This window comes from Canis lupus, chromosome 7 (genome assembly GCF_048164855.1).
Source record: "Canis lupus baileyi chromosome 7, mCanLup2.hap1, whole genome shotgun sequence".
Taxonomy (NCBI): Eukaryota; Metazoa; Chordata; class Mammalia; order Carnivora; family Canidae; genus Canis; species Canis lupus.
The window spans coordinates 40,806,130-40,818,420 of NC_132844.1; the positions used below are offsets into that span (position 1 = coordinate 40,806,130).

The 12,291-nt window shown below is 33.2% G+C and overlaps 1 protein-coding gene across 5 annotated transcripts in view; it reads right to left on the reverse strand.

Moving 5' to 3' along the window:
* ADGRB3 (adhesion G protein-coupled receptor B3) overlaps positions 1 to 12,291 on the reverse strand; it is a 715,781-nt gene that overhangs the window by 304,247 nt on the left and 399,243 nt on the right. For all 5 annotated transcript variants that reach the window (XM_072832455.1, XM_072832460.1, XM_072832459.1 and 2 more), the window contains one exon: positions 11,558 to 11,633. In XM_072832455.1, coding sequence (XP_072688556.1) covers positions 11,558 to 11,633 — 76 coding nt within the window. The remainder of the gene's footprint in view (positions 1 to 11,557; positions 11,634 to 12,291) is intronic.

Consider the following 12,291-nt stretch of genomic DNA (forward strand, 5'->3'; position numbering starts at 1 on the left):
TACCATGTAAGCACCACCAAAATCAAGATAGACAATAGGTTCCTCACCCTGAACAGTCTCTTTGAACTCTCTGTATCTGATCCCCTCCTATTTCCAAGGTTCTAGGCAACCATGAACATGTTGCCACTATAATCATGCCTTTTCTAGAATTTCATTTAAATAGAATCATAAAATACATAGACTTTCATGTTTGATTTAATTCACTTAGCATAATGTTTCTGAGATTCATCCATTTTATTTCTCTTTATAGCTATTCCATGTACAGCTGTAACAGTTTGCGATCTACTCATCAATTAAGTAAGCAACCTATGGGTTACGTCTAATTTTTAGCTTTTATGAATACTACTATTCATATTTAGTTATTATGAATAATTGGCATAGATACTTTCTATATAGACATGTGTTTTCAAAGGTTTTGGATAAAAACCTAGGAGTGGAATTGCTTGTGGTAGAAATGTGTTTAATTTTATAAGTCACTGCTACACTATTTCCAAAAATGGCTGTTCCATCAAAATCATAGAATTCTAGTATTGCAGAACAATGTTGAACCTCACATTCTTTGTGAAACATTTTCTCTAATGTGGTGGGGTTTTTGCCATGATATTTCACCAAAAAGAATGCTGGCTCTGCCACCATAAGGAATTTATTATATTTAGTAACAGAGGGACTATAAACATATTTTGAGTTGGGTAAGATTTTTTAACCCATTTTAGTTCATCTCTCATGAATTTAGTAATGTCAAATAACAAATTCTTAAACACTCAGAAAGCTTCATGGTATCTAACCTAACAGTCAAAAGTAAAAAAATAACAAAATATAAATTTGACTTTCTACTTCTTAGGGGAAGGTAGCTTCAAACAGAGAGGACTACTTAGTTGTCATTTATTTCATTTAATATAGTTGAAGGTAAGTTGCATTGAGAGTGATATGAAGGTAAATTCTAAATGCCAAGTTCCCTTTGCAAATTTATTATTCCTTGTTTCTCTGGGAATAAAAGTGTTCAAGGGATCAAATATGAATAGATGGAATTAACAAAGCTGTGAGTTGGGCAATTAATTATACTAGTAGATATGACAGGACTCTCAGAGAATGACAAGGTGTATATAGCTTGGGGCTGGGGAGAATGTCAGCACCTAAAAAATTATAGAGGTTTCTCCCAGAAAACAGTCTTGAGCACAGAGATGCGAGTTCCTTTTCCAAATTAGCCTGAATATGTTTGAGTTCTGGGTGGGTTACCTTGAAACAAAAATATATACATGTCACTTAAATTCATTTTGCCTTTTTATTCTGGTTCTATTTATAATCCCATTTTTCTCCTATAAATAAAACCAATGTCATTTAACTCAACTGCTACTTATAATTAATAAATTTTGCTTAATTTGATAGTATATCGATATTTTGTATTATTTTAAAAGTTGCATAAATAGATCATTTACTGGAAAATACAAATAGGAGTATTCCAAATAGGAATTTATAATTTTTTCAAGATATTTATGAAGCTCTCTTTGTGTGCTTGGGCATGTAGGAAGTTTGACCCTGGGAAACTGGGGTATAGAAAGCAAAGTAGCTAAGTAGCCTTCTGTAGAGTATGTTACTCTGTGTTAGGTTTGTTAACTTCTCACCTGACCTGATGGAGATGATCCCTAGAGGGCAGAGTCTGCCCTATGACTTTTGCTCTGTGCATGTGTATGTATGTGTGTGTGTATGTGAGAACTTACTTAGAATCCACCTGGGAAAAGATGCATGCCAATATAACTAACTAACTAATAGTTACTAATATGTAACTATCTCTACCACGACATCCATTATGATATGTGTGTCTCCTTCCACATGATCATAAGTTCAATGAGAGAAAGAATTTTATCTAGCATTTATATATCCTCATTTGCATTATGCTTTGCACATTTTAGTGCTAACACATGTTGAAATGTCATATTAAGTAAACACATAAAAACAAAACAAAAATATCAAACTTTTGACAAAGTTGGATTAAAGTGTAATGCCATTATCATGGTATTAAAATGCTTAATGAAGGAAAAATAAGCAAATATACATTATGCATGGGTCCCTTTTTAAAAAGTGTACAGTGTATGAAATTATCTTTAATTTAGTCTATCATTTATTCTAATTTGCATAAGTGAGTAGCTGGCTCCTTATGTGCCCTGTCAAGCTTTGTGATCTACTAATGCTTCTTGGCGGGGTACACATTTGTATTCACTGCTAGGAAAGCAGATCTTATAGCCAAATGGATTTCATGACTGAAATAACAAAGTTCTTTTCTGTTCTTGAGATTTGTGCTAGTTGGTTGGGCTAAAACATTTAAAAATGTGTAGAGGTATTCAATCAAAGGAGACCCAAGTTATTCTTTACAATTATTACAAAGGCTTATGGTATTTAATGTACATGAACCATATCTTAAAGAAAGTAAAAAAAAAAAAGTGACTATAAAATGGAATGTAGCTGCTTACAAGAGACTCACTTTAGGTATAAGGACATACACAGGCTGAAAGTGAAAGATGGAAAATGATGACCATGCAAGTGGTAACCAAAATAGAGCCAAAAACTTTGAAGAGGAGGACATACTTCCAAATTCATTTTATGAGACCCTCTTACCAAAATCAGAAAAAGATGTAAGAAATGAAAACTACAGGCCAATATTCCTGATGAATAGTGATCCAAAAGTATCTAAACAAAATACTAGTAAATCAAATTCACATTAAATTCACTTGTTAAAAAATATCATACATCATCAAGTGATAATTATTTCTGGGATGCAAGGATAGTTCAACGTATGAAAATCAAGGTAATATACCATATTAACAGAATGGAGGACTAAAACAACATGATTTGTCTCGATGCAGAAATGACATTTGAAAAAAATTCATTTTTTCAGGATTAAAAACTCTTAACAAATTAGGCATAGAAGGAAGTATCTCAACATCATAAAGAATATATATGAAAAATCATAGCTAACATTATACTCATGGTGAAAAACTGAAAGTGGGGCAGCCTGGGTGGCTCAGTGGTTTAGCACCACCTTTGGTCCAGGGAGTGATCCTGGAGAACATGGATCGAGTCCCACGTCGGGCTCCCTGCATGGAGCCTGCTTCTCCCTCTGTGTCTCTGCCTTTCTCTGTGTGTGTGTGTGTCTCTCATGAGTAAATAAATAAAATATTAAAAAGAAAAACTGAAAGTGTTCACTATTAGACCAGGAACAAGGCAAGGATGCCATCTACTGCTTCTATTCAACATAGTATTGAATTGGTAATCAAAGCAATTAGATAAGAAAGAGAAATTATCTCTGTTCAAGGTGTAATTATATGTAGAAAACCTAAGATTCCACAAAAAAATACCTGACAGAACTAATTAACAAATTTAGCAAAATTACAGGATACAACATTTACACTAAAAAATCAGTTGCATTTCCATACACTAACAAATAATCCAAAAGATTCAGATGCAATGAAACGCCGGGACACCTGCACCCTGATGTTTATAGCAGCAATGTCCACAATAGCCAAACTGTGGAAGGAGCCTCAGTGTCCATCGAAAGATGAATGGATATAGAAGATGTGGTATATGTATACAATGGAATATTACTCAGCCATTAGAAACGACAAATACCCACCATTTGCTTCAACGTGGATGGAACTGGAAGGTATTATGCTGAGTGAAGTAAGTCAATCGGAGAAGGACAAACAGTGTATGTTCTCATTCATTTGGGGAATATAAATAATAGTGAAAGGGAATATAAGGGAAGGGAGAAGAAATGTGTGGGAAATATCAGAAAGGAAGATAGAACATAAAGACTCCTAACTCTGGGAAATGAACTAGGGGTGGTGGAAGGGGAGGAGGGCGGGGGGTGGGGGTGAATGGGTGACAGGCACTGAGGGGGGCACTTGACGGGATGAGCACTGGGTGTTATTCTGTATGTTGGTAAATTGAACACCAATAAAAAATAAATTTATTATTTAAAAAAAAGTAAATTAAGAAAACAAATCCATTTATAATAGAATCAAAAAGAATAAAATACTTAGGAATGAATGTAAGGAAGTGAAAGACTTTTATACTGAAAACCAAAAAAATAAAAAAAAAATCTTGCTAATAGAAATCAAAGAAGACACATATAAATGGAAAGATGTCCCATATTCATGAAGTTGAAGACTTAATATTGTTGAAACGTTTGTACTACCCAAAGCAATCTAAAGATCACTGCAATTCCTATCAAAAATCCTGATGACACTTTTTTTTTACACAAATAGAAAAAAAAAAAAAACCACGGAATTCTTATGGATTCTCAAAAACTTTGAATATCAAAACAATCTTTGCAAAGTAAGACAAAGCCAGAGACCTCATAGTTTTGATCAAGGCCCCTTGATTTCAAAACATATTACAAAGCTACAGTAAGCCAAAACAGTATGGTACTGGAATAAAAACAAGTGACAGATACATAAACCAACTGAAATAGAAAGCCCAGAAATAAACCCTCTCATATAGGCTCAAATTATCTTTGACAATGGTGCCAACAATACACAATCAGAAAAGATAATCTCTTCAACAAATGATGTTGGGAAAACTGTAAAAGAATGGAGTTAGACCCCTACATTGCACCATATAACAAAATTAACTCAAAATAGATTAAAGATCTAAACATAAAACTTGAAACTATAAAACTCCTAGAAGAAAATATAGGGGAAAAGCTTCATGACAGTGAATCTGACAATGATTGCTTTGATATGACATCAAAAGTACGGGCAACAAAAGCTAAACTAGACAAATGGTACTATATCAAACTTAAAAACTTCTGTGCAGTAAACAATCAACTGAGTGAAAAGGCAGTCTGTGGGATAAGAAAGAACACAAGCCATATATCTGTCAAATGGTTGGTATTGAGAATATATAAGGAAATCCTAAAACTCAACAACAAAACAAACAATAGGATTAAAAAATGGACAGAAGACTTAAATAGACATTTCTCCAAATAGGATATAGAGATGGTCAACAAGTATATGAAAAGATGCTCAATATCACTAATCACCAGGGAAATGTATATCAAAACCACAGTGAGATACCACTTTGTAGCTGTTAGGATGGCTACTATCCAAACAAATAAATCAAAACAGGGGATCCCTGGGTAGTTCAGCGGTTTAGCGCCTGCCTTTGGCCCAGGGTGCGATCCTGGAGTCCCGGGATCGAGTCCCACGTCGGGCTCCCAGCATGGAGCCTGCTTCTCCCTCCTCCTGTGTCTCTGCCTCTTTCTCTCTCTCTATGTTTATCATGAATAAATAAATAAATAAATAAATCTTTAAAAAAAACAAATAAATCAAAACAAAACAATAAAAAAAACAGAAAATAACAAATGTTGGTATTGTTGTAGAGAAATGAAGCCTTGTGCACTGTTAGTGGGAATGTAAAGTGGTGCAGTTGCTATGGAAAACAGTATGAAGATTCTTCAAAAACTCAAAAATATAATTAGCATATGATGTATAAATTCCACTTCCGATTATATATCCAAAAGAAATGAAAACAGAATCTCAAAGACATACACACACACCCTTGTTTATTGCAGCAATATTCATGATTGCCAAGAGGTGGAAGCATCCTAAATATCTACTTGATAGATCATAGATAAAGAAACTATGGTATATACAGGCAGTAAAATATTATCCAGCCTTAAAAAAGAGGAAATTCTGTCATATGTTCCAGTAAAGATGAACATTAAAAACATTATGTTAGAGAAACAAGTCAGTCACAGAAAAACAAGTAATGCAGGATTCCACTTAAATGAGGTATCTAAAGTAGTCAAAGTTTTAGAAACAGAAAGTCTCCAGAGGCTGGGAGGAGGTGAAAAAAAAAAAAAAAAAGGATGCTATTGTTTAAAGAGTATACAGTTTCAATTTTGCAAAAGGAAAAAGTTTTAGAGATACATTGCACAATAAGGTGCATATAGTTAATACTATTAACTGCATCTAACTGCTGTTCTGTGCATCTTAAAAATAGTCAAGATGGGTAAATTTCATGTTATGTGCTTTTTACCACATTATAGAGAGTGCAGTGCATTTATAAATAAACATCAGTGGGGATTATGGAACATATTGTACAAATAAAGTATAATCAGATAAGTACAGTAAAATATGTTAATGGTTTAATAAAAATTATTAAAATTACTATAGCCTCTTTCCATTTTTAGAATTATATTTTATGTAGCTTCTAAATTGAGAGTTTTCATAATTGTTTCAAACAAGTCCCCCAGTTTAAATAAAGCCAAAACAAAATAGATGGTTTCATATATTCTAGGAACTGGGACTTCATCAAAATCATTAATCTAAATATATTTGCTTTTAAAACTAAAATCAGCTGATGGTTGCTAAAAAGTAGGATTGAACTAATTTAGAGCTTTAAAACTAATTAGAATTTCAAGGTAGGCTTACTAAGGGATGTAACACCTAGAACTACAAAGAAGTGATCAGAGATTTAAATTCTCTTTCAAAAGTTATAGCCAAATTAAACTCAGATTTTTGTAAATAATATACTGAATGCATAATAATATTTTATAATATTAGTTATGCAAATTTGTTATTCCCACAGATAATTTAATTTCTGGTGTCCTCACATTAGGATATTATAAAAGATACAGGATATCATAAAACTACAATATGTTATTGAAAACTCAGAATGAAGAAGTAAGATCCAAAGCTTAGGTCCTGAAACTGAAGTACAGGTGCTCTTAAGAGAACTCAACAATTTGAGGTTGATTGCCTTCAGAATGTATTGGTTTAAAAGTAATTATGTTTTCATTTTTTGATTATTTCTAATATGATTTAGTTCAATTGGTTTTCCCATTTGCTTTTAATTCCTATAATATACTAACTCAAATGAGTTCCATTTGCTAAATATGAAATATATTCCATGTCATTTATCTCTATTAGATTGGTACACCTGACAGAAAATTCATGTGGTTTTGCATTACTCAAATTTTTTTTTTCCCTTTTTGAAAGATAATTCAGACCACTACTGGCTTATGAGAACATTGTTGCTTTTTGTCCATCTGTATTTTTTCTGGCATTTTAATACTATAGTGAAATTTGCATATAATTTTAATTAGATCCTTTACAGTGTTGTGAATGTTAATAGCTACATTAAAATGCTTTTTTTTTTTTTTTTTGATAGGACTATACCTTGCACATGTCCTACAGGAAAACTATACATTGTTCCTATACTCAAAAGTATTGTGATTTCCTATAAGACTGGAATCTGACTATTAAATGAATCAGAAAACAGGATGTTTAAACTGTTTCTCGAGCTCTAGCTTGAGGGTATGATTGGATACACTTTTTTTTTTCCTTAGAGATAATTTCTAGGGATCCCTGGGTGGCGCAGCGGTTTAGTGCCTGCCTTTGGCCCAGGGCGCGATCCTGGAGACCCGGGATCGAATCCCATGTCGGGCTCCCAGTGCATGGAGCCTGCTTCTCCCTCTGCCTGTGTCTCTGCCTCTCTCTCTCTCTCTCTCTCTCTCTGTGTGACTATCATAAATAAATAAAAATTAAAAAAAATACTTTAGAGATAATTTCTATAACACAAATTCCTAGAAGTGGCTGTATCAATGACAATGCATTTTTAAAGCCTCTTGCTATTGCCAAATTGTCCTACCAAAAGGTTATTACAGTTAAAAATCCTCACCAGAAGTTCGGGAGCTTGCCAGGTTGTGTGTGGTTCTTAATTTCTTGACTTGAGTGGGGGCTACATGTGGATGGCCTTGCCTCTCCCAAAAGACCCTCTGGCCTTTGTTGGCCAGCCCTCATCTATTAGCCCCCAAAATGGTGATGAGGGGCTAGGAAGAATGATAGCCTCATACCTTGATGTCAGTAGCCTGGGTTGGGGCCACCAAGTTGACCCCCAAGTATCCTTGAGTTTGCTCATACACGGTCACTTTCTCCTTAACCTTAGAAGATGTTCTGAATAATATGTATTCACATTAATATCAAAGTGCATAGTTTGTACTGCTCAAAAGAATCAATACTGGCATTGTAGAGGCAGCAAGGCAGTGGAAGAGTCCTGGTTTTGGCAGAGAAGACTTGAGTTGGATTAGAACTCAGTCACCTACTGTACATTTAGTCTTGGATACAGGTCACTGAACTAATAAGGAGGTCAGTTTCTCATGAGAAAAATTAGAATTCTAGATGGTACTAACCTTTAAAGGACCTTGCAGCACTAAATAATCTGGTTCTATACTTTTTGGCTATAGAAAATTATTCTAAGAGGGATAAAAGTGGAAGGCTGAGAACAGCACATATTTAGTTTGTACTTAAGTAGAGCATATTCCTTCAGTTGAAGGGACAATCTGAATCTACTTAATTGTAAAAGGGAAGATAATCAAACAGCAAAATAAAAATTGCAGCTCGAAGAATAATTGAATGCATAGTAGGGCAAGAAAAGAAAAGACAACTCTAAATAAAAGAGTCAACATGCAAAGTTATTTCTGCCTATGTATGAAGGAAAATTTCTAAATTATATCTATTCAAAACATTACATCAAGTTCTCCTTCCTAGTCCCCATGAGAGAAATTATGCAAAGTATTGTTTTGAAAATGATTACATCAAAATATAAAATTTCTAGAAACTTAACAGCAAGCTTAACATTATTCAGTGTATGGGAAACTTGGCTCCAATAGTTTGAACAGATAATTAGTAAAATAATCACTCAGGAAAATGTGTCATGAAAATTTGGTAAATAATAAGTAAATATAAAGAGCAAATTTGTGTATTTTTTCATGTCGAATTAGAAGATTATTCTTTCCTATTGAGTTCAATTCACATAGTCCAATTTATAAGTAAAACAACAAAATATATGTATTTTTCTGTTCCTAAGATATTTGTATGGTATGTACACTAAATGCCTATTATTTTAAAAATGGCTTATGTAGAATATTCTATCAGATAAGATAATTAATTATTCCAGTAAATATTACTTGGACCTTTATTATTTATTAAACACTGTCATGGAATTTCGATAGTAGAGAAGATTTAAAAGAATTCAGACAGTAAGGTTAGCCGAGTTGCTGCTTAGTAAATATTTGTTCAGTGACTAAAACAAAGACACTACCCTTGTCCTCTAAAAGGCTTACTTCTCTTATTTAGCAGATCTGTCATTGGTACGGTTACTAATTCAACTTTCTGGAAAGTTGAGTAGCCTTTTGAAAAGGAGAAGAAAATAAAACAAGCCTGAGAATGCTTCTTTATTTTATTTCACTGTATAAAATAAAAGAAAATGAGAAGTAAATGCTAATACTTCACCTTTCAAGTAGTACTTAAACATTTCATTCAGAGCATTCCATTGTTATTGTTCCTGGTCAATAAATCTAAATATGAATATTGTTTTCCTATAGTCATTTACCTAATTATTTTATACATGGAAAGCATAAGTGGGTATATATACTCACATTAGCCTATTTCTTATATAAAGGTTGTTTAGGACTTTAAAGAATATGTCAGAACTGCACAATTCTATTTTACTGCAATAAAGACAAGGAATTTTTTAAGTTGGAAAGAACTTTTAAGTTCAACCCCACAATTTACATATAAAGAAGTCAACAACTTGTCCCCAAACTAATCTGAATCCGTTTTTGTCACCGGTGGTATTGGGGGAACCACTGCTCTGGATTATTCCCTGCTTTAGCCATTAAATCACTCATAACATACTCATTAGATTACCCCAAATATTCAATTCCCTTGACCATAAGGTTATGAAACATGACATAATCTGACTTCAGTTGTGTGAGTGACTTCTGTGGTATTATGCAAAACAAGATTAATCATAATGCAACTTTGTTAGACATGTAGGAGATAAACTAATTCACAATCTAAAGCATTTTATGTTGAATATTTCATTTGCATTCACTCTATCCCTCAGCAGCAAATAGGATGAATATTGCACATCAAGGGACTTACGTTTTATTTATTTAGTTAGTTTTGTTAGTTTGTTTATTTTTTAAGGTGCTTATATTTTAAAGTTGAACTGAAGGCAGACACTTTCTGAGTTACTGAATAAGTTTATAAATTTCCTGTTATGTGAAATTAAAATGAAAATCCTAGTCATCTGATTTTAAGTTAGTGCCTAATCTAGAGTTCTTGAAAGATTAGCTTCATACAAATGAATTCCCTATGGAAATAAGGGCCTAACTTTGAGTATCTGGGTAAATTTAACTTTAGTACATTTCTTTTCAAATGAATACCATACACAATGTTAGAGGGAGTATAACTATAAATCCATTTATCTGTAATTGTGCATTCCAATGCATTTTAACAAAACCAGTGGCCAAGTGGAGAGTAAACTCATTAGTTTTGAAAATCTGTTATTGATAGAACAAAAGCAAACAGGCACAGATCTGATTCAAATTCAGAAAGTCCAAATTCCATCCAGAGAAGGGAGTTAAAGAAAACTCAACTTCCCATAAGTTGCCTCTGTGCCTCTTTGGTTGAAGAAGAAACTGCATTGCAGCTAGAGATTTACTGACCATATTAATAATTTGTTGTACATGGGAAGATTTTCTACAAAGAATCAAGACTAGTTACTGCTGTTGCAGAAAACTTAGTTTCTTCCTTGCAAGCCCATTTTTTTCTGCTGGACTGCCCTCATTGTGTTTATTTATGAGACTATTTGTTATGCTTCTGGTATAACTGTACACATCATTCACAGTCTTTCCCCTCTAAAAATTTGAAGCTTTATTCAGAAGGGTGTAAGAACTCACTGCAAATGTGGCTGTGTTTAAGAGAAAAATAACAACAACAACAACAACAACAACAAACAAACAACAACAGCAACAACTACCAACTTGGTCTCAGTCCTCCAGAAGGAGATGGGGTAGAGGAAATAGGTCATCATGAGTGATGGCATCACTACCCAAGTAGGTGGGAATGATATTTTCTGTGAGATCAGGGAAAATAGTTAAGACAATAGAGCGAATAAATTAATGCTCGTGGAATTACTATGTGTAATTGTTTCTTTTTATGTCTGGGAGGAAAGAAATCAATGGATTTCTTCCAAAAATAGTCCTCAATTTAACAACAGCATTTTTTCTTAATGTAGCTATAATTGAATATTTATTTAGAGGCAAATTGAGATCTTATGCAAGTGAAGAACAAAGCATTCATTCCCAGTCATCATGGCACTCCTTTCATTTCATGTAATGTTGATGAACAGTACCATTAAGTGCAAATAAAGAGAGAAGACAGATTAATTTTAAAACAACCCATTCTATTACAGAGATGAGTTTTTTCTTTTTCTTACTTTTTTTTTTTTCTCTCAGTCTTAAGGCAAGTCATGATTAGTTACAAAAGAATTGCAGGGGTATAATCAGAGACCAAAATTGTCTTTTCTAGTTGTTTTGAAGTGCATAATATGCTAATAAGCTGTTCATTAAATGGGTATTTTCTATTTAATTTAAGAAAGAGCACTTTGTATTAACAAAGCTTGTTTGACTATTTTCATAGAATGAGCTATAATCACATTTTTGGAATAATTTACAAAGATTGTAACAGCTTATTACTTTGCAGCTTACCTCAAAGTGGGCAAAATTAGATCTAAGTTTTTGTACAGGACTGCTCCAAGAACAAATACCAATGATTCATCTAATTCTAGAAAAAATGAAATAAAAAATATTAGTGAAGTGACAAGAAAAATACTGTCTTATAAAATTTGTAATCTGCTCATTACCAGGGGATTCCAGTACTTGCTGATGCAAAGTTGAATAGAAGAAATGCCTTCCTAACCATGCATTAGGCAGATTAGCCCACACACCATACATATTAATGGTAGCTCAAAAGGATGTGTTTTCAGTGCTTTTCTGTCATATGAAGTAAACTTCCTTCATCAGGCTGAAGAGGCTACTGTAGTTGCAGCTGAGTTTCAATTCCCAATGATATGGGAAAAGAGAGACAATATTCTTTTGGATCCAAGCTAAAGGTCAAAATCTCCAAGGTAAAAAACAAGACTACAATGTCACTATCAAAAGTAGCCATTAACTTTAGAGGCTTCTGAAGATGTTCTTAAAACTTAATTTTTTTTCTTAAATTTGCTTTTATATACCAAAATAATATCTACAAACCAAAGCAAAAGTGAGGAAGAAATAAGAAATGACTGTGTGGAAAATGCAACATGTTTCCATACCTAAAATTAAATTATGTCATGTGCTCTACTCTGGGATAAAACTGTCAATATTGAAACCTAACCATGCCAAGCTTAGGTCTATAATTTGCACTCGTATTTCTTTTTTTCTATTTTAATGAGTCCTTT